At 43.4% G+C, this 25,796-nt stretch overlaps 1 protein-coding gene across 2 annotated transcripts in view; it reads left to right on the top strand.

Annotated features, from left to right (window-relative positions):
- Positions 1–25,796, top strand: part of LOC137290201 (serine/threonine-protein kinase RIO1-like) — a 97,428-nt gene that overhangs the window by 14,072 nt on the left and 57,560 nt on the right. Inside the window, exons 10-16 of one of the 2 annotated variants that reach the window (XM_067820925.1) lie at positions 21–158; positions 512–615; positions 988–1,160; positions 1,722–1,814; positions 2,428–2,481; positions 5,305–5,445; positions 5,879–6,026. In XM_067820925.1, coding sequence (XP_067677026.1) covers positions 21–158; positions 512–615; positions 988–1,160; positions 1,722–1,814; positions 2,428–2,481; positions 5,305–5,445; positions 5,879–5,992 — 817 coding nt within the window. In that variant the 3' untranslated portion in view covers positions 5,993–6,026. Of the gene's footprint in view, positions 1–20; positions 159–511; positions 616–987; positions 1,161–1,721; positions 1,815–2,427; positions 2,482–5,304; positions 5,446–5,878; positions 7,077–25,796 lie in introns of those variants that run through there. The other variant, XM_067820924.1, reaches the window with a different exon arrangement.

Genomic DNA, 25,796 nt, shown 5'->3' with positions numbered 1-25,796 from the left:
ATAGTTCATCTGCCTACCAGGCCAGCCCCTCTGCTGAAGGATGTGGAGTTGTCTGAGTCGAAGGCAAGAGAGCTGTACCTGGACTGCATCCACATGATGAGGAAGCTGTACCATGACTGTCACCTGGTACATGCGGATCTCAGCGAGTTTAACCTGCTGTAAGTATCATATTGTTTCTTTATTGTTTAACACCACTATCGACAATATTCCAGACTAATAAAGTCAGGGCCAGACAATCCAGTGATCAACGGCATGAACATGGATGTTCGTAATTGGGATACTCTGACTTGTGTCTACCACGTCAGCAAGCCTGGCCACCTGATCCTGTTTGTCTTCTGTTTCAACCAAGCATGGGTTGCTGAAAACCAGATGTCATAGCCCAGCCTCAGGGAGTTTCACCCACTTCACTTGAACCAATCTTTTTGAGGTTTGCCTACTCTAGTTGATGCCTAATGTATCAGGGAAATAATAAGAATACAGGCCAACATTAAGATGGTAATCTGTGTTTCAGATTCCACGAGGGGAAGCTGTGTGTTATTGATGTGTCTCAGGCTGTTGAACATGACCATCCTCACTCACTTGAGTTCCTCAGGAAAGACTGCACCAACATCACAGGTGAATGATGATGAAGATGATGATGATGGTTCTGAATCTAGTGAGGCAACCAGCATACCATAAGGACCAGCTATATAGAGGATTCATGATGTCAACCACTGTTTTTTTTAATTTCATTGTTTGCAATTTTAGATCTCAATGGTTCACTCAGTGTAGCAGACAAAGCAGAAACTCTTAATGGAACATGGCTACTGCTTTTTAGTGCTTTGCTGCTATGAACACCAAACACTTTCACACGTGCAATTATTGCAACTGTCTTGTATCATTACATCTGGAAACAGCCCAGTTTTGGAAGTAGATGAATGATCCCTTAAAATATCACAGTTGTCTTTTATTTTTGTATGTTTGATCAGAAATCATTTTTTGTTTCAGAATATTTTCGGAAAAAGGGTGTGTCGGCCATGACGGTAAAGGAATTGTTTGACTTTGTGACTGACATGAGCATTACTGACGACAACATCGACGACTACTTGGACAAGGCCATGGCTATCACAGCCAGCAGGACCATGGAAGATGTCACTGAACAGGAGAAAATAGATGAGGAGGTGGGATTAATCTGCCTTTGAAAGTATCAGAGAAATGGAAAATATTATATGAATGCCCATGTCATGCTACGTTCATGACACGACTGTCTGAATGTTGGTATTTCGTGGGCAAGAGTGAGGGCTGTACCAATATTTAAGCATGAGTGTTGTAAACAGAGCGTGGCAAGGGCAAGAATATACCATTTTGTTTATTATTAAGTCGTCAAATTGAAAATAATATCCACAAATCATCTTCCAAACAGAAACAGGCTACCCGCCGTCGCCATATGAAGAATACAAGAAGGGAAATGTAACGCCGTAGCATTGTTCATGATGTTGCGTCAGCATGGCAAAGTGATATTATGCCTTAGGATGTCATATGAAAAATGTGAACCCAGATATTTTCACCCTCGTAGGTAATGATATTGGGTAGCCGGATGGTAATATTCCAGTGATCCAGTTGTTGGATTGATGGGGCCAATGCATGTTTACTTGTTTACAAGTGTAATAAAGCATGAATATTGCTGGTATGTGTTAAGGTGTCACTGTTCTTGTATTTCAGTCTAATGTTGTCTTTCACAGGTTTTCAAAAATGCCTACATTCCTCGAACTCTGGATCAGGTGATTGACTTTGAGCGAGACTTTCGCAGAGCTCAGACTGGTGATGTTTCTCAGGTGAGAGGATGGTTTACCAGATTGTCTGCATTGTACCACAGTACACCCCATATATCTTGTACCCAAATACCCCATGTATCCAAAACCCAGGTACCCCATGCATCTTGTATCCAGGTACCCCATGTGTATCTTCTGCATGTGGTCCACTGTACCCTGTATAACCTATGTATCTTGTACCCAGGTAACCCAGGTACCCATATACCATGTGTCCTGTACCCACTCACTAGCCCCAGTACCTCAGTGCCCCAAGTACCTCATTTAATCAGTATACGTCAGTACCCCAAGTACTTAATTTAATCATTGTACCTCAGTACCCCCCAAGTACATCATTAATAAGTGTACCTCAGTAACCTGAGTACCTCATTTAATCAGTTTACCCCTGTAACCTGAGTACCTCATTTATCAGTGTACCTCAGTACAGGACAGGATGGATGCTCTCAGGCACTAGAACTTTGCTTCTTTTTCTTTTTTTAACAACTCCAGTGTTTCTTGTCTGTTTGTCAGGTCCCTTTCTCAGTATCCAGTTTTATGTTCCACTGAACCTGTGGAATGACTTCGTACAGCATGTACTGTACGTGTTTACGATTCGGTCAGTTTGATGTATATATTGCAGGTGCTGTACAGCAAGGTGACAGGGCTGAGAGAGGACTTATCAGGCCCACAACAGGTTGGTTGATTAAATATATGCTACTTATCTGCCTGTGGGCAGTCAGGCAATATGAATTGATTAATAGACTTCGTCACTTTGACATGTCATTATATCCCTCAGCAGGGGATGTTAGACTAATATCTGGGTCTAGATTTTGTCATGTGTTTTACCTGTGTAATGCTGACTGTGGAATTAAGCAACTCGAAAACTCTTGAAAGTGAGTGAGTGAATTTAGTTTGATGTCGCTTTTAGCAAGGAATGTTTTTCACACCTTGGACCTATGCAGGGAATTGTCATGACCGTCAAATACCAAAACCACTAGGCTATCTCGCTGCCCCTTAAAACTGTAAGAGGAGCTTGCAGTAAGAGAAATTGAACACAGGTCATGAACATAACAAGCAAACACCTTAACCACTAGGCCCACCCCACCTTCCCCTAAAACTGTAAGAGGAGCTTGCAGTTATCACAATGTCTTCTGTGGCGATGATGTTATCCCCTGCCGTGTGATGAAAGATGAGATCCAACTCCTACATGCGATGAGGAATTCTTCTGTCTGATGGCTAAAACGATATGCCACCCCACATGTGAAACTTCGGGCTATGTTTTGGTCGCTGGTAGATAGGTTTGACAGTATCTTTGGTCCAAATTTTCACACAATTAGGGAAAAGCCAAACAGAACTTTCATCCGAAAAGAAAACATTATCCCAATCTTGATTTTCATGAGCCCGACACCAGTTTAAACGTTTTTCCTTTTGTGCATCTTGCATCAACGGCGAGGGAATTCCACGTTTTTTCACCCAATTAAGTCTCTGTAATTCCTGCCTAACTGTTTCATTGCATACCTGAGGACTTCCTCTGCTAATCATTTCATTTCTGATGTTCTCAACACTTTTCAATTTGCCCCTACTCACAATCTGCCCAAGTCTTCGGCGATCCACAACACTGAATTTCCTAGGCCGACCTGCCCCTGCTTTGTGCTCTATCCCGGTTCCTGATTGAATATTCTTCAAAGTTCTGTATACTGTAGACAGAGGAATACCATGTCTACAAGCTAACACTTTAGCATCAGCCTCACCCCTTTCAAAATCATCTAGAATGAGCTTTCTTTTCTCTCTTGCTGTAAATTCTGCCATGTCAACACAGGAAGCCGTCTGCTCAGACAAGGGAGATAACTCTTGACGTAATGAGCTGCCTTCTAAGCCTTCAAGAGTTGTCTCCCTTATTTAGTATGCTTAGTGCATAGTGAAAGCCCTTTTTCCAATCTTAGCATCATTAGAAAAAAAACAAAGATTTTCTCAATAATTTCTGGGAACACTGTGTACACTTTTAAGCCACCAAGAATACACTTTGAAGGCAAGTCTGGTAGGCAGGTCTGAGATAGTGATTGACTGGATCACAAGATGACACTTCTTCTATACACAGTTTCAAGTATTTACTGGATAATTTCATACAACAGGTTGTCAATAACGCCCAAAAGTCTAAGATGGTATCATTCGCTGTGCGGCATTGCATGCATATGGCACATCTGAAACCACTGAATATTGGTGCGAATTTGGGTTTAAGACCTGCAGCAGTTGTCTTTCTTGTCACATGATCTGTCATGTAGTGGTATTGCTGAAGAAGTGTTAGAAATGGAAATGTAGAAACTGATCAGGAAGTCCACTGATATACCCTTGCATCTAGTATGAGTTTTCTTGTTCTGCAATACCTGCTTGAACAATTAAAACAGTTGCAGTTATCGTAAGCGTTGTAAGATGAGATATTTTGCAGATAGCAGTGTGGTAAGCCACAAAGTCGAACAATGTTAGTTCAGACCCTGTTAAAGTGTAAAGGTCAGGTCCAGCATTTAAGACCCGTGAAGGTCCTGGGGTAGTTGTTGTTGCTCCTGTTGTTGATCACTGGATTGTCTAGTCCAGATTATTTACAGACTGCCGCCATATAGCTGGAATATTGCTGAGTGTGGCGTAAAACTAAACTCACTCTCTCACTCCAGCATTTAAAGCATAGTCCTTTTTATGAGCAGACCTGTTCTCCAGAGTCATCTACCATATTTCTTTTCACAAAATGGTATTCATTAAAACCTTTGCAAAAATATGACGATCATGCTTGCATGAAGATCAGTAATCAAACCCTACCATTAATTTGAAATGATTTTCTGTCACATGACAAACATCGAGATCCATCTCATATTAGTACAGTAGAAACCTGCTGTACACGTCTTCTTTTCTTTTTGTGCATTATGCTAGACCAATTTTAGTTCTTGTTTTACAGATCCGCCTGACGTATTTTTTCAAGAAAAAGAAAATAAAAAAATTAATTTTCCCCGCTCAAAAAGTAAAATCCAAATGTTTTCATTGGTTAAAAATGTAAATTCACAAGAAAAAACTTTTTGGGTTAGTATTGACCCATATTCACTTCAGAAATTGCCAAAAGTAAAATACTTTGAGTATTTAGAAGAAATATTACTTTGATTGAAAATTTTATAGGTATTTATTTTTCCGCCTGCCTTTAGGTTTTCAGAGGACAAATATCCGTAAAACAAGAAATAAAACTGGTCAGGCCTTAACAAACATAACCAGGAAGATTTGATAAATGATGCTGACAAATGATTTTTGATAACTGATTGGTTGTAATGAACCAATCATCAGGTACGAGGTTTTAACCAATTCCCAACACTATGCTACAGTCATCAGATGATGAAGATAGAGATCCAACTCCTACCAGTTAAAACTGAATGAGGATTTCATATTCTGATGATGATAGAAGGCAGTGGTGCTGCCCCTCTATAATAATACATTTTTATGAGATTATAATCATACATTATGCTGTCTTGATCAACAGGACCCAGAGGTGCTGTCAAAGGATGAGGAGGCAGCATCCGATGGGGATGGGAGTTCATCGGGGTCGGATGACAGTGAGGAAGAGGATGGAAATAATCTCAACACTCACCGCCCAAGGGATGAATCCCCTGGCAGCAAGAAGGTAATACACTTTGCCGGAAGGAGTAAACTAGTCAAACTCTATTACCTTTTTAAGGATTATATTTTGTGTGTGGGTCAACTGTAATTGTTTGTTGTTTAATGGCCCGCTCAGCAATATTCCAGTTATAAGGTTGTGGCCTGTAAATGATCAGGCTGTGCAGTGATCAACATCTTGAGCATCAATCTAAACTCACTCACTTGTTACTCTACCTGTGCTCATGTGAAGGCTGAATGAACTGAAGAAAAGACTACATGCATATATTTTGGGAAATTTACATTTACCATTATTCCTACACATTTACCTATTTCCCCATATGTATGATGAACTGTATGTAAATACACTATCATGCCTGACACATTGCTATATTCAGCATGAGACTAGAAGTCAACCAGTCAGTGTTCAGTGTCCTGACTTTAAGCTAATTGTGTTCCAGGAACGCAAGAAGGCAGTGAAAGAAGCTCAACGGGAAAAACGGAAAACAAAAGTCCCAAAACATGTCAAGAAGCGGAAGGAGAAAATGGGTCGACAAGGAAATGTAAAACGCTGAAGTCTTGCAGCGGGTACTCTACCATGTCTTTCAAGTGTTTATACAAGGAATCATGATGGTTCCAGCCAGTGAGTTCTTGTGATGATTATCCCAAGAACAGAGACTCGTTCCTCAAGACGATCGTAGCGCTATGATAAGTCTATGTTAAAGTAGGGGAGTTGCAAGTGTCGTCAGGTTGTGTCAAGTGTATCAGGTCGAACAGTTTTAAGGTGGCGAGAGCATATTATCTTCTGTTTGAGTCTTGCATTTACCTGGTCCTCTATTCTCGAAAGTTTGTAACCCCTATGATATCCTAACTTCATACAAATACTAGGATGGGTTTAAAGACAAAACCTGGACAGGACTATGCCCCTTGATTTTTCGACAACGTAGAGTGAATCGATACTGTCTGTCGAGGCGAGTCATTCAGGAAGTAACAGATGTCTTGGCTCAATCTAGAAAGAGCCACACAGAGACTGCTGGTATATACCTTGAATATTGATGAGTGCGGCGTAAAACTCAACTGACTCGCTCACTTGGTTATCTGCATGTAAGGGGATGGTTGGGTAGCCTGGTGGTTAAAGGGGCACTGATGTGGAGCAATTTCCGTGGACTGGTGTAAACTTTTGTTATTGTTTTTCTCCCATGAGTACCCGGATGATATCCCAGAATTCGTGACTGGTTCGTGACCTCTGCTGCGCATTCCGTAAGCGCAATTGATAGTTTAGTTATAGACAGATCAACTTAGGTGAAGTCATTTTTACTTCATTACAAATGTATTATGAAACCAAATGAAACACTTTGAAGATTAATCATCTGCCAGTGGTAGAAATGGTAAAAAAACTATTAGGACAGAAAAATAACGAAGCCAATGTACGTCTCTATATTTTGTCTGATAAACCTAATTAGTTTATAGTCATATTTGTATGATTCTGAAAATTAATAAAAGAACACACGATCTGCTTATACTCATAGTAAATTTCTAACACAAAAGCAACATTTATACATTGTATAGTTTGCCAATGTGGATCCTATTTCACACACATACGCGATCTAGTGTGTGTTTTCTGCCATACAGATTCTGCTGAATGCTACAACAAACAAATTAGAACAAAATGCAAATAATGAATGTAAAACAGACTAATTTTATAGCAGTAATGTCAGGCTACTACCTTGTTCAGGAATGTATCCATCAATATCCACGTAAAAGAAATCGTATTCCATTCATCTGCAGCTGGTAAATAATCCTGCTCTGTGTCGCGTGTCTTACAACTGTCTAGTTTGCGAAAAAGTAACACATCGTTTCACGTCTTTCGATGGTGAAAACCAGATAAACCTCTCATTGGTCTCCCAAGATAGCACACCTGGCAACTAATTGTATGATGTCCACTATTCTAAGTAATTTAGTTAACCAATAATGAGCAATCAATCAATCAACGCAAGGGTGATTAATTCTTTGGAGGGAGGATGTTGTTTTTGCACTCACTCTTTACGACAGGGTGTAGTCATCTACACACACTGCCTTTTGACAAATCCGCTAGAAGATACAAGTAATTAATCAATGTGTTATCGGTTAATCCTTTGATCGATGTTTGTTTTTGTAACTCAGCTGATAAACCCTCTTGCATCACTTACATGCACATATTACATAACATGCAAATACATTTGCCATTACAGACCTTAATTTATAATGCTGAGTATTTACTCCAGACAGGTAAAATGCCAAATTTGAACCTTTGTTGTGTAACCGAAGTGGTGTTACTACTAATTACACCTGTTATAAATTCACTAATTGGCAATCCAGAGAATGATGACAAATAACAGGTGTAGGTTTACACCATCAAACGCGAGTTACAGCAAGGAAGATGTAATTACATAAGGAATACACAAAGGCATTTGCTGTGTACTTGGGAAAATAGGTGAAATAAGGGGTTTTTTACGTAAGAAAATTTTCAGATTTCTCTACCAAAGGCAAAGTCATCGTTTTTTGTTTGTTTACGAATTCAAATAAATCAACTGTGTGTTTTTATTAGCATAAATAATAAACCATTGTAGCTACCATAGCTACCAAAATTTACGTATGATACTTGCTATCACAGCTGAACCAACACTCAAAACTACCTATATATAAAGCTTTGCAATCTTCCGTACTGAAACAAATGGCTTGCTATGTGCCTGTAGACATCATATTTTCATGTAACATGATTAAATATCGAGGTTAAAAACACAGAAATAGGATCAAATTGGATCAGTATACGTAACTATACCATCCAAGCATCCGAAAAGAACTACACTGCCGGGATATTTGGTTACGATCAGACAAGGAATACCATGGATATTTTTAAACAAATGGCATATGATGGGCATCCGGCCTCCTGACTGTTTAGATGAAGAAATTCTGCTAATATGGACAGGAGCCCAGTAGTATAGGGAATGACAGTCCGAAAACACTTTTCAAAAACCCCTCTAAAAAGCCTCATTTACTAAATGAGGCTTTGGTGGGACCATTAACTCTTGCTACTATTGCCCCTACTACAAAGCCACACCATCACGTTTACCGTGACTTGGCAGGCGGTAACACTGTGCCGTACGGTACGATCAATAATTCTTCTCTTACAAAACCCCTACCCGGCCCATCCCTCAAGTAGTATAAGTTGGGTTCGTCGGCTTTCATATCCACTTTATCTATGTTGTAAGTTTTGACCGACCATATAGGATCGGTGGCTCGCTTACGGTTATCGCCCTCGTGTTCCCCCGGCTGGTATAGATACCTAACTAAGGCCCTATCTGGTATCTGTTTCTCCTTTCCACGCAATGGAGCAGACGACTCTGCTAACACTGATTTTAGTTTGATAGCGTCTGCCGGTTTCTTACCAGTGAGCCGGGTTACTTCATGGTTGATTGCCGACACCACCTCGGGTAACCTCGCTACCCATTCAGTCGATCGTTTTCCAGTGGTTATCATTTCCCTAGCATATTGATGGCCGAACAAGCGCTCAGCCAAAGTCCTATTAAATCTCTCAACTATAGCTTGGCTGCGATGGGCTCCGGCCGTGCCACGTCTGACCTTTGTATCGTGTTTGGCTAGCAGTTGTGAAACGGCACCCATGAACTCCCGTCCTGGATCAACTTGCAGCTCTGTTGGCCAAGTCAGCGGGCTGCGTTTGTATATGCGTTCTAATCCTTTGGCTACTTTGGCCGAATCTTTCGTGGTCAAGGGTTCGGCTTCCTTGTAACGACTGGCTACGTCCACTACGGTTAAGGCATACTTGTACCTCTTATCATGAGGTAGGAACAGTAGGTCTGCCTGGTGAATGCTATTAGGTATGTTAATTCCGAAACTCCTTCTAGGTACGTAGCGTGGCGCCGGCAAATAGATCTGCCACAGGGCTTGTTTTTCAAGCCACGCTTTGGCTTTCTCTGGTGATACTCGTGCCATTTTAGATAGCTTATCTACTGCGCTAGCTCCTTTCCAATATCCACGCGGGCTGTAATAAATAGCCTCAAATTTTTTCATGTCCATACGCGTATGTGTTTATACCATCAATAGCTATCCAACGTTTCGTGTCCATAGGCGATAGGGACGTCTTGTTTATAGTCAGTCCGTATATCTTATGTCCATCACTTCTAAGCGTGTTCATCTTATGCCTAAAGGTACGGGTCTTGAACAGAGCCTCCTTGAATCTGGTGTGTTTGATGTGTTGTTTCACCACATACTTCTTAACCCCTTTAGCTTTTCGGATCTCACTATTGTCGGCTTTCAATATGGAGTACATCTTAGGTCTCAAACCTATGTACTCAGCTATTGGCGTGCCAGCACACTCGTCCTTCATCTTACCTAGGACCTTTTTATTTACCGTGCTGTGTATAGTATGGGTCTTAGGATAGTCGCTGGTGTCGTATAAATCGATGTGTTTTTTCATGTCCTCGTACACGTCCTCGGTTCGAATCTCCATCAGCAGGGAATCAGTGTCAGTGTACAACACTTCGCACCTGTCACCGTACTGTTTCTTGAGCTCGTTGTAGTAAAAGTCGTACATCAGGTGTTTGGATAAATCGAGGATACTCATCCCAACGTAAACAGGTCGGTTGAATTTTATGTGACTTTTCTTCATGTGTATGGCAACTAGGTCGTCTGTGAATATTTTATTACGGTTGAATGCCGGACTGGCTATCAATTTCCTGAGCTTGTCTTCCTCACTAGATCTAACCAGTTTCACGGTTACGCGTTTCCTCAGGTTTTCCATAGTCTTACCAAACACCGAGTTGTTCATGAGCTTGTAGAGATTTTTCTCAAAATCACTGGTGGCTTTTTTTCGTAGGTCTGTATTCATTCTGATGTAGGGCTCCATCCATGGGCTCTGGTCGAACATGAGCACCCTGTGTATTTTGGTCAGCCTCATACCCAATGATAGGTACAGCTGTAGGTTGCGATAGTGAACTATGTACTTGGTCTTATTCATTAAGTTAGGCACGAGTTTCTCAACGTCCGCCACACGACCACCTGACAAGTTATGTTGGTACTCAGACATCCAGTCTGTGTTAACCTTCATACGTTCGGGCGCAAGGGGATAGCTGTTGTGCGATGTGTGTAATTCCTTGGGATACTCTAAATCAACTTCGAGGATATACCCTTTGTTAGAATCTGATGCAATGCTCATAACATCAACGTTTGGTACCCATTCGAATCCTCCTGTAGGTAGATACTGGCTCATGGCCCAGCCGTACAGGTTATTTGCGTCGAGGTAGAGAATATGATTGGTTGGTTTGTTAGGATCGTAACCTTTCACGTATTGATTATTTGCTTTAGCGTATCGTTTGGATGCCATGGAAATCCCACCTCGCAAGCCCTTCTCAATGAATAGGTGCATGTCGTAATCTGTGAGCAATTCCAAATTAACTCCGGTCTTTCTAAGCAAGGCGTCCCACGACAGACCTGGGCTGGTGTAATACCATGCGGGGTCGAGTTTATACTGCTTTAAACAGGTCCGCCGAAACGTCTCGAACACGTCGGCTAACAGCAGTACATCTGTCCTCAAGTACAGGTCATGATAATCGCCAAGGTTCTTACAACCCAGTTTATTCCATACGTTAATCGCGTGCGAGTAATCGTCTCGTGAGACGGACGCCTCATTCAGCTTGCTATAAAAGCAGTCGATAGGAGGTAGTCTGGTCTCTGTGAACTTAGCCCAGCTATCCATGTACTCATATGGGTATACGCCCTTCCTCATGAGCAGGTGTCTAGTCTCGGCGTCTGTGTATCGATCGGTGATAGGGAAGGTATTGTTAGCCTTGACCAGACTGTCGAGTGACGATAGGAGGAATTGAAATGAGTCAATGAACCTAAGTCCGTTTAAACTGAAGGAGATGTATCTCTCCATGTTGTTGGGAATGCATGATATATTACCATCGATTTTCGCGATGGCCTGCATGATCAAGTGAGAGTCGTATCCTCTCAAGTTGTGAAAGACAACGGGAATGTTTATTGTCTTAGGATTGATTTTAAGCTTGAGGTTGCACGCGTTGTGAGCGGCGCCTCTATACTTACCAGTTATGTGGCAGTGATCTCTCACCGAATCACCGTTAAGTGGCGAGTCGCACACATGACAGTTAGTGCTACTGGTGTGAGCTATCTTGTCGGCTCTGGTCATACGCATGGGAGCGATTTTATACAATGTATTCCTAATAATTTTTTCTTCCTCCTGCAAGCACTTTAGAAACCTTTCAGCCGCGTCAGGACCCCTATACACTACCGGAGCTTTCGTTTCCCCGTCACAACGGACGACAATGTATCCAAACGAACAGGCTTTATGCTCTTGTGTTTTGTGTGTGAAACTCCCACTAGTGGATGATTCCCCTACAACTAAGGCTTCGAAGTCGGCGTATATGATATAAGGCACAGACATTTGGTTCTTGTGATTGTCGAATTTTAGAATATTTTCACCTTCCTTAGGCATGTCGACTCGTATGGCCGTCTGCCCAACACCTTGGCAATCCTCCAGGTGGGATTCTAATAAATCAGCCCGACTGAAACAGTGTAGGCATCGTACACAAAAGTGTTTTTCCCCATCGTGTTTCGACTGGTCGTGTAACAACCGGCTGAGATGTTTTATCCACGTGTAGTGATACTTTTCACCTTTTTGAATCATGAATAAATTAATAACTTGACAATCCTTCACCGGGCTGACCCTGTGTATTATTGTTGTATTACCTTCGTGACCAAAAACATTTATAGCCAGATTATTCTGTTTTTCTACTTTAGTAATCTGGGTTATTGGGGTTGGTTCATCTATACCATCCCAGTTGAGCCCATCGTCCTGTGGATAATTAGAAGGCCTGTTCGGATTAGTGGCAGCTGGAAATATGGCTGACTTGAGAGATAACCTCAGGCAATCGTTTCCTCTATTCTTAACGTTTACTATGGCTTGTTTGTTCTTATAGTAGGGAGGCAAGTCTAGGTATGACCCACCTCTGAACGGCACGTATTTAGCTATGTCTAGATAGACGTTATCGATTTTATCTACAACCCACCCGGACCCCATGTGCGTGTAGCGTTCTAGGTATTCTCGTATCTGCTGAAAACTTGTATCGATTGATGCGTCAATGGTCTCTGCATGTGTGACGACCTCTTGTTTACCTCGGAAGTAAGGTTGAAAATACTCAGTGGTACTCCCAACCTGCTTATCGAGCGACATTTTCACTGTGATCTGAAACTTGATACTTCCTAGATTATTTAGTTCCTGGTTGACCTTATCAGCTATCAGAGGCTTAATATCTGTAATGTCTATGTTTCTATCAACACGCATGCGCCAACCTCTCAAATAATTGCCTACGGCGTGCTCAGTGCGCACGAACTGTAGGTCAATAGCTCTATTCTGTCGTAATAATTCTAAAAGCTGTGGTTTTCTCATACGAGAATACCCGCCTAAACCCAAATCGTGTGCCTCGGTTTTCAGTTGTTTTACAGTTGGACGTGCTACTGGGGTATGTGATAACAATGCAGTTAACCCGGCTTTCCCCAGTTTTGAATAACCCGTGTATCCAAGCTGTTTCGCTTGAGCTTTTAACTGTTTTACCGTAGGAGGGACTTCTAAACCTAGTAATCTCAACAATGCTGGCTTCCGCATTCTAGAATACCCGATAACACCTCTCTGTTTTGCGACCCTCTTGAGCTCGCGCACAGTAGTCATTGTGTTTACACCTAAGAGAACTAATGTCTAATTGGTTCACAGTAAGGGGAGGTAACTCCTCCACTCTTGATAAAAAATATTTTATTTCTTGTAATCACTTATTAACCAAACTCGGTTTGTTGGCCACAATTCTCGTAAGTCTTCCAACAGCTTGTGTGAATCTATGTAGGCATCGATCAGTGTTTGGTTATTTGATAACAATTCGATTAACCCGGCTCTCCCCAGGTTTGAATAACGCCGGCATCCAAGCTGTTTTGCTATAGCTTTTAATTGTTTTACCGTAAGATAGGCTTCCATATTCAAGAATGTACAGTAGACATGTTTACACCTAAGAGAACCAATCTCTAATTGGATTTTATCTTGAGCAGTCGCCTACGTTCTTTTATGTAGTCTTTTTTATTCTCGTATATGAGTTGATGTCTGACTACGTTCGCTCCGTGAGCTTTACATAAACAGTAGTGTCCTTTAACCCCGATACCACACACAGAACACGTGTAGTTAGGACTTCCCATATGGAAACAACAGAACCCCTGATTCCTGCATTTCCTACCACAGGCCTCGGTCTTCCCCATAAGTATATATTCGCATCGGTATGGAGCGGGTCTCATGTTTACTTATATAGGTATTTTAGTTTAATTGCTTAGCAACCAACGCAGTAGCTGCTATACCAAACACTATGAAGCCCAGTTCACGATTCATTTGTCCCTTGGATGGTGTGTAGTACTGAGCGAGTGTGGGTTTATTGAGCGGTTCCAATTGTTTACCAGTTAGTAGATAGTATTCTTTCATTCCTTCATCGACATCGTAGAATGTTTTAATGGCATGGTTTTCACGCTTGAGTTGTTCGTTAATAAAATCAATCCTCTGGAGACGTTTTTTAGCGTACTCAGCCTGTGCTCTTTGTAATTTCTCAGTAGCGAGATCGTGTCGCTTCCTTTCTTCCTGTATTTCAGCCGCGTGATCATCTCGTAGTTTCGAGAAGAGGAAATTACTCCCGGAAAATGCCAGGGCATTCACTAACGCCCCACCGACCATCATAGCTATCGTGGCCATCCCTATATTTATTTCATTATATTATCAGGTATTATTCCTTGTTTTACTAGGATGTCTTTTGTGGCCATCGCCATACCAAGGTTCATTATGAGCATACCCATATCCTGCAGGTTGAAATCTAGCTTGATAGTTGGTTGTTTAAGCACCATTTTAGTCAACCGAGCGTACCCTACTGCTAGACTGGCTACCACTGTGGCGTGGTATGCGTCGTTGACGAACGTTTTCCCCTCAGACATTATATATATGATATAAAATATTTTAAATTATAACATGATATGCGGGTCTACCATGGGGGATACCCCCACACCCTCACTGTTCTCACTGTTGGGTTGTGGCTCACTGTGGGAGGTGTATAACCATGTTATAACCACGGCAGCAGTTACACCTACAACCAACAACAGTCGGGTTGGATTGGTCACTTTATGTTGGTTACACCACCGTTTTTTACCGGCAGCTACTCTCTTAGGATTCTTCTGTCTGGTTACTGTTGAAGTGGTCTCCACTGTTGGGGGTGGGGTCTCCTCCGTCACTGGTTCCTGTGAATCCACTGGGGTTTCCTGTGCAGCATCCATCTATACTATTATTATTATTCTTTCTCTCAAATTGGCAATGTTTTGCCGTGATAATCGCCGCCGTCACTGGAGCCAACAACATACCATATTTGTGGTACAGCTCGCAGCTGATAGAGCTCACGGCGTGTTCGATAAAAGGGTCTTTATCTAGGTCCTCCCACAGGTAAAGTCGGCGCTCTGGTGGAATGGGAAGGAAGTGTGATACAATACCGGTGTATATCTGGGTCATAGCCGATCCTATTGTCTTTGTCATTTCTGCTCCGAGCCGGGACTCGTATCTAGCGTACAGCTTATCGATTTCTTCGGCTGACATTTTGTTAATTTTATCCGGGGTGTAGTCTCCAAAGTAATGTTTGGCTTTGCCACCAACAGCCAACGCCACCAGTTTCTCTCGCTTGGGGGAATCCCCAGTTGGGGAACCCTCCACAGACAATTGTTCGAGCAATTCCTCACACTCCATCTTATAATATAACAAGTAAGATTTAGTTTTAACTATATAATACCCGATGCAGACAAAACACAGAGAAATGAAGGTTAAGTTGCACACGACAAATACTTCAAATATCATAGCTATGCTTAGCATTTGCTTAGCTTTGCTTAGCTTTGCTTAGCTTTGCTTAGCTTTGCTTAGCTTTAGCATACTCTATATGCTACTGGTTGGTCGGTCTTTAGTACGAGCTTAGCGTGTTTAGTTTCAGCGAGCTGTTTCTTCACCCGTTCCCGTTCTAATTTACTCATCACATCGTTCTCTCTCAAACACTCCTCGAACGAATCCCTGTCCTTGCAGTGAAATAAGGCCACCCATCGCGTCTGCTCCCTGAGGTCTTTCAACACCGAGTTGAACTTCTGCGTTAGCACCCAGACGCTGTGATTTGCATGCCGGCCGGAGAAGGCCAGGTACGATAGCATGTCTCTCTTTTTTGTTATCTCGCGATTAGCGCTGCAGTCGTCTAGTATGAACAGCGTCGGTTCCCCTTTAAATTTCTCGTGAAGAGCTTTCAACCAGTCCTGCAGGCGTGTTCCAGGGTCGATTTTGTGTACGTCCGGGTCCGTCATCACCCAAGGTCGCGCGTACGTTTTATTCATGCTCAGAGTAGGGCATATGATAACGATGTTATCGAACACATCCTTGTAGTAACCCTCCAACATATCCAACACGAAAACGGTCTTCCCACAGCCAGTCTGCCCGCATATGATAGCGCAGTGTGGGTCAGTGGGGAGGTGGGGCAGTTTATTGTTGGGGGGTGTGGGGGGGTACCCCCCATCAGTAGATGGCTTGCACGAATCTCCCATTGTCTATATTAAGTTGCGCGTCCATAATAACGTATAGATATAATTTCAACTTACCAGCGGTTTGAGCCTTCTTAGTAATCTGGATGGTTATCCCTTCGCTGCCGTTATCTATACGGCGCCCGCTACCGTGCAGTTTATCATCATCCGTGGATCGCATGTCCAACCATAGGGCGTACTTGGTGGTCAGGTATTCACCGATCTGCACGGAGCCGAGGTCCAGGTCCTTTGTTATGTAATCCCCCACTGGTAGCTTTTTTATCTCATCCCACTGCTGGTGTGGTCTCATGCCATGACTAAACAGCTGGTTGGGCACGCCCTCGATGGTAACTTCCACCTTTTCAATCTCGGGGTTGAAAAACTTCTCGCTGTCCCTCCGGAATGGATCGTAATCCTCCACGGGGACGACCAGGATACCTTTCATCGATCGCGCCGGCACGTTCAGGTTGATATTCCACACAGTGTCGCTCTTATCTCGCACGACTGATCTATGTCTCAGTACGCGATCGTATAGGATAGCCATCTTCCCAGAGTACTGGCTTCGAACCTGCCTGGCCAGCTCCGGGCTAGTGACCATGTCAAACTCCAGAGAGATGTTGTCTATGGCATAACTGGCCTCATCACCGTTCGGCGTACGCACTACTTTGCTATAGTCGTTAAACGTGAGCTCGTATTCGAGCCTATCACCCAGCGCGGCCTGGTAAAACGGCGCGTGTCCCGTGAGCAACTCGAAGTCGAGCGGCACGCAGAATCGATTCCCGTATGCTAGAGCGATGGCCTTTTCACCGTCCGATAGCTTGTCTTGCTGGTCTGTCGTGAAGACGTATCCTATGCGCGCCCGGGTTGATTTGCTGATACCCTGGTACACATCATTGACTCGTTCTCTCTCGCTTTTCCAGAGATCCTTGTAGCAGTGAAACACGTCGCTGTCGTCGATGCTCAGTACCTCGTTACCGCTGATCTTGACGGTCGTTTTCTTGATGATAGCTCGACCCACGTTCCGCACTAGCTCGCGTTTGTCGTTGTCGGAGGTCAACGTGATATTGAACGCCAGTCGAACAGTGCCTGGTACAATGAGGTCATTCTCACCAAGGTTTGGAAATCTAACCAGCAGAGTTTGGTTCTGGTCTATCTTACTGGGATTATTGGTGATGGTCACCGACTGACGCACGGCTCTGGCACCTAATGGCTCTCTCAATCTTCTGAAAGGATCTAATTTTCTACCGTACATTGTTATATATAAATAAAATATATTTAAATACTAATGGATGAAGACATAGATATGACGGAGATGCCGGGCGCTAGTGCCCAGGCATATGATGAGCAGGAGACCTCATTTACTAGTTTGCCATTGAGCCAACAACTTTTAGAAACAACGGTAAATGATTATTACGAAAGTTTAAAAAGTGATAAAAACTACGTTGAACCCCAGGGTATATACCATAAGAATTTTTTTGTTGATACAAAGGGTGTTCTACGTCTTAAGTCTGCCCCAGGGGTTGACCTCTTTAACAAGATCACTAAAAAACCACTGGCCTTGTCAACTCTAGCCAGCCGCAATGGTGGTGCTGAATTTATCCGTGAACATCTAAACATGCGTGATTACGGTGGTGCAATACCTAAGACCGTTAAAGAAGATCTGCAAGCTACCAGATCCCACCTCACCACTATAGATGAAATGACGCCAGAGCGTGCTACAGAAGCCTCGGACAGCATAGAAAAACTGTTGAGCACCTACTGGGACAAACCGTTACCGGGATTTGACTTTCCGGTAAGGGAACTGCGCGGCTTAGACGAAGCCGTGAAACGCGTGCGTGGAGAACTCGTGAACAACATGGGGAAACTGAACGAAATCGACGAGCACATCGCTAGGGAAAAAACCAAACTCACCGAAACTGACGACGATGATATGAAGCGTCGCATCAATGAACGAATACGTGATTTAGAAGACGAGAGACGTACACGATTGGAAGCCGCTTCCTCGAATCGTGAACATCTTCGATCCCAGATCAGTCGCATTCGGGAAACAATCGATAGAATACTGAACGAAGATACAACTTTAGCCAACAGGATTCGGATATTGTTCCGGGAGCAAGGGATCACCATCGCCAGCATTCTGACTGCATTGGGTTTCATCATATCAACCCTGGTGGTGTCACTGGTGGGGGGTGCCCCCACACCCCCAAGTGCCGGCGGTGGAACTCCCAGCGGTGGTGGTGTTAAAGACTGGATTAAAAAACTCGGGGAAGGCCTAGCTAAACTGGCTGGTAAAGCCGCCGAAGCCCTTCCCGGCATCCTGGGTAGCATCGTCTCGTGGTTGTTGGGCGCTCTGTCTAAAACTGCCATGTGGCTCAGTCAAAACCTGTGGGCAGCCATCGTCGCCGTGGCGGGTCTGGTGTACGTAGCGGCTAAGAAATCTTTAACCAAATAAGTCCCAAAGTTACCCCACCAACCACTAGGGTTGTTTTATTATCAATATGCTGCTGATAGGTGGTGGAAACCCCCACACCCCCAGGGGGTACCTCCACATGAACTTTAGGCTCCGGAGGTGGCGCCACTATACCCTTTTCACGTGGTTGGGTGCGTGGGATATGTGGGGTGTTAATATCGGGGTTGATACCCAACTTTTGGTCCGCCGTGGCTATGACTATTTTGTTGTTATAACCCACCACTTTTTTTACTCTCAGTTGCATATCACTCGGAGACATATACAGCCCCACACCGAACACGTAGTTAACTTTCGATCTGGCGTATTCTAACACGTTTTGGTAGCGTTCGATGGCCCGCGGGAGATCAACTGGAGAATTAATAGCATCCTCAACGTTGGCAACGAACTGTTTCTGAGCGTCGTAAGCAGTTCCCTTACCGATGATGTTGGAACGCGTTTGTGACTGCGCACCCAACAGCGACCACACGTACGTTCGAATCGAGTCGTTCAAGCGTATTATACCAGCACGAGTGAATCCTTTCGATGTGTCCAGCATGAACATTTTCCACCCGTCTGCGGTTGACTGCTCCACTTTCTGGACTGTGAAAGCAACACCACCTTTAAAGTTCATACGATCATCCCTCCATTCATTACTCGACAAAGCAAAGTCCGGGCGTAGTTTACCTTGTTTCAGTATAAGATCACTGAGTTCTTTCACTGATCGCACGCCATCAGAAGGAATACCCAACCCGTGGTTCGGCCCCGGCAAACGCCAATCCGTCTTCGGGTTTATTTCGAATTCATTACAAATACGTTCGTAGGCCCGTCTATCGTATGGGTTGTTTGTTGCGTCCCACGCTTTGTCCTGTGGGAGGGGGGCACTGATCTCTTTAAGGATACGTCTGACCTGGTAGTACACGTGGAACTTGAACACAGACTGACTCAGCGGTCCACGCCGAGAGTCGGCCAATGCCACACCACACCCCGTTGTAGCGCACCACACGGCAAAGTTGAATTGGTTCTGCCAGAACTGCATAGGGTTGTTGAACCACGCGTGGACTGCCTCAATGTTAGTCACCATAAGTTTATACTTATCGAACACATCTAAAAGCTGGGCATTGAAATACAACTCAGGAGCAACCACGATCTTCATGGGGGAGAAATCTACATCCAGTTTAGGGTAAAACACACCAGGGGAATACATTTTAAAACTATTATATAATAAATATATATGTAATATGTACATAACACTTCCTGGAATAACGAGCGGTGAGGCCGTTCAGCTGACGCACGCGATCGATAACACGTCAGGTCAACTCGAAGTCGCACTCTGCGATATCACCTACCTACCGCAATGGACTAACATTAATATCAGCAACAATAAGCTGTTCGTCAGTGGAACTCGCAGTCAGATAACTGACGGTTACTACAGCGTGTGCTCTCTAAACGATGAGGTCTTCAAACCCCTGGGAGCCGAACTCAAGATGAACGACTCAAACGGCACAGTGGTGTTGATCAACAACGGAAGAACCTCCTTGAGGCTCGGCCGACCATTAGCGAGGATACTCGGTATGTCTCCTGACGAGATAAAACCAACAACAACCGTCACAGGCACGAAGTTACCCGACCTAGTACCGTACCGAGAGCTATACATTCATCTCGGTCAGGTGAGCACAACGTATAACATTCAAGGAGGCCACCCTTCCACTATATTGAGAGCAGTGCCGGTGAAAACTGAGAAATTCAATGACGGTAGAACCGAGTCATTTTCACCACGGCAGTATAAGAGATTAACCCAGGGTAACATACCTGAACTGACAATATCGGTGTTAGATATAAATCATAATCCTGTAAATATAGGATACCTCAGCTTAACGCTTCACGTAACATGACCAGCGCACAAGGGCCCGGAGTGAAAAAATGCGTCAATATCGGGATCTCCGACCTCGGAGACACACGCGGTTTCGACGCTCCCGGAGTAGATGGTAAATCGTATGCCTTGCAACTGAAAAACAACATTTACAAACGCGTTGAAATCCCCTCCGGTGGAACCCTAAGTGATATGATAGATACCACAGGGGCAACAGCCAACACTAAGTACGCCCTCGTCAACACCGGTGATGACAACTGGAGAATATACCCATCGTTCGGGGGTAAACTGTTCGACTTAGACGATGTTGAGAGCACTACCGTCGTCAAAAACAAACCATATATGCTCGTCTTCACCGAAGATGACAAGTGGGTGTTGTTACCCGATAACAAATGGTTTCTCAATATTAGACTCGTCTCCCCTTACGTGTTCACGGATAACAAAGACAACCACCTAAACAAAGTCGTAAACAATGGAACCCTGCTCGTGGCTTACATCCCAACTCAGAGACGTAGTATAGTCGTCAGCCCAGTCAACACTATAGCAGCCCACATGCTATCGAGTAAACCGGCCATGCAAAACGTGAAATTGCAGTTGGTGTCTGAATTCGAAGGCGTGGTTAAGATACTAGAGAGTCTACCGGCAAACTCAACACTGTTCATCAAAGTCTACCTAGGGGAACCATCGGGGAATGATATTGAGATCGTGAAGGGGATCAAACTCGGGTGGGTGAAACGACACCAGTTTCAAGTTTGCAACGTTTACGTGCGGGTGGGTGTCGACTCCAAGACCAGTCTGCAGGGGGTCAACGTGATCGTAGAAAACAAGATATCACTAATCAATATCTTCCTGCCTGACAACATACACTTCATGGGTATAAAGTTAACCCCTGAATTATTATCAGAAAACCAGTTGGAAATTATATCATAATAGTATAATAATGACTAGTCATCATCCCAACACTACACTTAACGACCTGGGAGATACGGAGGGATTCGATCAGCCTGGTGAGGAAGATGAATTATACATCCTGCACTTCAAAGACAACGTGTACAGACGGGTGCCGTTACCAGATTTTAAAAAACCTAAATGGCTGATCAACTTAACACTCACCTCACCTTATATCACAATAGACGAAAATAATTGGATCACTAAGATTAGGAACAACGGTATCTGGGCCGGGGATTTCATTCCGGAGAGGGGATTAAGAAAAAGTAGAAAAAATGGGTTATCATCTTTCTTCGAAAATAAATTAACATTTAGTAATCCTGAAATAATAACCCCCCCTTTCACACTCATCATAGAAGTCTTCTTTTGGTTTTTAGACAATGAAAACACCTCAAGAGTACACCAAATTTTACCCGGGGTGTCAATACGCTGGGATTACACAACCGATTATTGTCGTATTGTTATACAACAGGATACCACGGGGCCTATAAACCACTTAATAAGCCTCCGTGGAGTTTCTATTACAACAGGAAATTCTATTAGCCTCTCACCTATTACCCTGACTGGGAGTCTAGAACTTATAGGCTTCAAATACATTGATAGATTTTTAACTGAACCCCAATTAAAATATCTTTCAAAATATATATTATAGGATGGGTCTGTACCCAGTCGTAGAGGAAGTAGCGAAGACGCTGGAAACCGTAGATGGGTTCCGCTTGAGGCAGTTATGTGATGTGAAACGTCAACTAGAACAAGACCGTGACACACGGAAAGCACTATGTAAAAAATATGATAGAGCTTTCAATATCGTGGATGGGGCTGACACTACCCTTATGGCAACCAGCATGGGACTAGGGGCGGCAGGCGTTGGGTTGTTAACCACCATCGTGGCTGCACCTATAGTGTTAGGTATTGAAATAACGGCTGGGGTGACAGGGTTGGTAGGGTTGGCGCTTAAGTTAGTATCACGCAGACTTAATCGTAAGGCATTGAAACATGACGAGATCAGGGTTCTGGCTGAAGCAAAGCTGAACACAGTGAGTGAGCGAATTTCCACGGCACTCTCTGACAGTAAGATCTCAGAAGAGGAGTTTCGTTCAATCCTCTCTGAACTCAAAAAATATAACGTAATGAAACAAGATATTCGATCCAAGTCTCGTAAGTCTGCTATCAGCGAGGATGAGAAAAAAAAGTACATAGCACAGGGAATACAAAAAGCCCAGCAAGCCTTTATTATGAACACCAAAGAGATCGTAGGCGGTTCACATTAAACTGTTTCATCGATATAAACATAACATAGCCGTAAGCGAGCCACCGATCCTATATGGTCGGTCAAAACTTACAACATAGATAAAGTGGATATGAAAGCCGACGAACCCAACTTATACTACTTGAGGGATGGGCCGGGTAGGGGTTTTGTAAGAGAAGAATTATTGATCGTACCGTACGGCACAGTGTTACCGCCTGCCAAGTCACGGTAAACGTGATGGTGTGGCTTTGTAGTAGGGGCAATAGTAGCAAGAGTTAATGGTCCCACCAAAGCCTCATTTAGTAAATGAGGCTTTTTAGAGGGGTTTTTGAAAAGTGTTTTCGGACTGTCATTCCCTATACTACTAGCCCAGTTCCTTTGTCCGTCACGGTCGAAGGAGCGGGCGCTGACCAATTTGCGGTTTGGTTTCGTAATTAGACCCTTGGCGAGAAACATTATTCGCTCCGCATCAGTGCCCCTTTAAAGTGTTCGCTCATCACGCTGAAGGCCCAGGTTCAATTTCCCATGTGGGTACAATATGTAAAGCCTATTTCTGGTGTCCCCTGCCATACTATTTGCTGAAATATTGCTAAAAGCGGTGTAAGACTGAACTCACTCACCAATACATATTAATAACAAAATAGAGGTGAAAACTGTGTGATCGGATCACTGCAAATTTGGGACCTATGTGATAATGTGCAAACAAACAATGAAGTGTATAAACTGGGTATCTTCCATTGATCTGTTGCCCTAGTTGTACTGAACTCTTTGAGGCATTCTAGAAGTTGTAGGTAATAGGAATCACAAGTTTTTATGGATGATCAACTTCTAAGTTCTTAATGGTATAATAAAGATTATCTATATCAAAACTATTATACAGTAAAGACATCGATCATCCATAAGGACGTGTCATTCCAAGTCGTACTGAAATATGGATGTGAAATTTATTTTGGTTTTTATCCGTTGTTTTGTTAAGCTATGTGCACATATACATTCAGTGTTTGTACATAGTGCTATGTACATGTGATACCAAATAAACATTATCATGTGTCATGTGTTTATGTTGCTGTGATATTCACCTTGGTGGACAAAGATGTAAAGGTTTGTATATATCTTCCCTGTAAAGTACCTGTTGATTTTGGAATCATAATGTTCCATCCACGATGACATTTGTGGATCTAAAGATTTTCCAACGAAGCTATCAGTCAAAACTGATGACGCAATTTCATGGAGGTGGAATTTTACAAAGGTTAGTTGCTGTTAAATCGGTCATTACAGACTAAATAGACCAACTAGACCATCTATTTCTGATCGCTGAAGTCTGATCTGCAGGAACCCATGCTCATCGAAGCGAATAAAAAAGATTGGATGGTCATGTTTCACTGACCTGGTTGACACAATATATTGTCTCTCTGAAATCTGTGTAGTGCTGTGAGACCTCTCTGCATATTAGATGAATATACCTTACAGCCACACTGGTGAATCTTGTTTGATCATCTTCATTCAGTCCACACTTCGGTCTCCATGACAGAAGACACAACACGATCTCAATGTTTGACAAGTAGTGGAACCACAGGGCCAATGTTAATCACTTCACACCAAAGCTTATCTCTCACAAAGAGTAAGTTCTCACTCTCCACACCTCTCACACAGGTACACATCTTTAGTGTCTCTGTTGCTGGAACATGCCTGCACCAGGAACATGGACAAGGTTCGGTACAGATGGTCTTCTCGAGACAATGTCCATGCTGGATGAACACACGTGCACAGGTCTCTGTGAAGCTATGGCAACCACTGTAGATATGGATAAACTGTTATCTTATGAGCCCAAACAGCGGCTCTCCCACTTATTGGGATACATGTCAGCTGACAAGCAGTCTTCTGGCACCTTTGACAGAACACAACACGATCTCGAATGTCTGACATGTTGTGGAATCATACACTGAAGTCCAAAGGGCCACAGCTGATCTCCCACAGGGAGTAAGTTATCACTCTCCACACTTCTCATACAGGTACACATCATCTTTGATGTCTCTCATGCTAGAACATACCTGCCTCAATAACAGCTTGAACAAGGTTCGGTACAGGTGGCCTTCCTGAGACAATGTCCATGCTAGATGAACACAGAGATCTCTTTGAATCTATGCCAACCACAGGAGATCTGGATCAACTATTATCCTATCAGTCCAAGGAGAATGGAACTTCCACACAGCGTCTCTCCCTCTTTGTTTCCACGAAGGTTTATGTGGAGATATGCTTGTTGACAAGTAGTCTTCTGGCACATTCGTAAACTGATACCTCTAGAGGAGTCTCATCAGATCAGAAATAAAACCTCTCGGTTGTGCACACACATCATGAACAAGGCACAGAAGCCTTGTTTATGAGGTTTCCGGCAAACAAATAGCTTTTACTTATCGCTGCTTGCAGAAGTAGCAGAACCGAGGAGGCCAAGGCACACATCGTCGTCTTCATGACATGCTTGTAGGACCATTCAAGTATAAGAATCTCAGTTTGCCTGAGAGTTCTACAGCTAACTACCGAAAAGACTGGTAGACCTAATTTCTGGATCAGTTTCAGACAAACAATGGGAGAGACAAGAGATGGATTCAGTCTCTTCCTTGACATTGTGTAAGCATAGTATCTAAGCTCGGACATGCGTTCTTTCCTTTGAATTAAACCCGTCAGAGAGAATAATGCCGACTTGGATACTACTAACTGTTGGTAGTGGACACGAGGACTGCATCAGCAACAACTTTGGATTTTTTGCTTGCCTCAAATGTGACGCACTCTTGCCCACCTTACTGCGGGAGAATGTGAAGCGCCATAACCTATTGTAGTTTGGAGCAGTTTCGAGAAGGGAGCTAAAGATTACTGGTACAGGAACTCGACAGAGCTGGGTCATCGGCTTGAGTTGCCCATCCTGTATTCAAATCCATGATTAGGCCACCCTTCTTCTCTCCAGTAATTGACCAAGTGTTGGATGATACATAGCAGATATAGCCAGTACTCCACCCTGACGTATGTGCGGCCCGGAAACCCCGGCAGGTCTTAAGTTCCGAATGAACATGAATAATCATTAGTGGGCGGGGCTTGTGTGCTACGTCACATATGAGCAACAATAGTTTCCGAATACATGTCCCAGTGACTACTGTTGTTGTTCATATGTGACGTAGCACATAAGCCCCGCCCACTAATGATTATTCATGTTCATTCGGGACTTAAGAC

Source organism: Haliotis asinina, chromosome 7 (assembly GCF_037392515.1).
Source record: "Haliotis asinina isolate JCU_RB_2024 chromosome 7, JCU_Hal_asi_v2, whole genome shotgun sequence".
Classification (NCBI taxonomy): domain Eukaryota; kingdom Metazoa; phylum Mollusca; class Gastropoda; order Lepetellida; family Haliotidae; genus Haliotis; species Haliotis asinina.
This window is presented reverse-complemented; position numbering and strand designations above follow the sequence as displayed.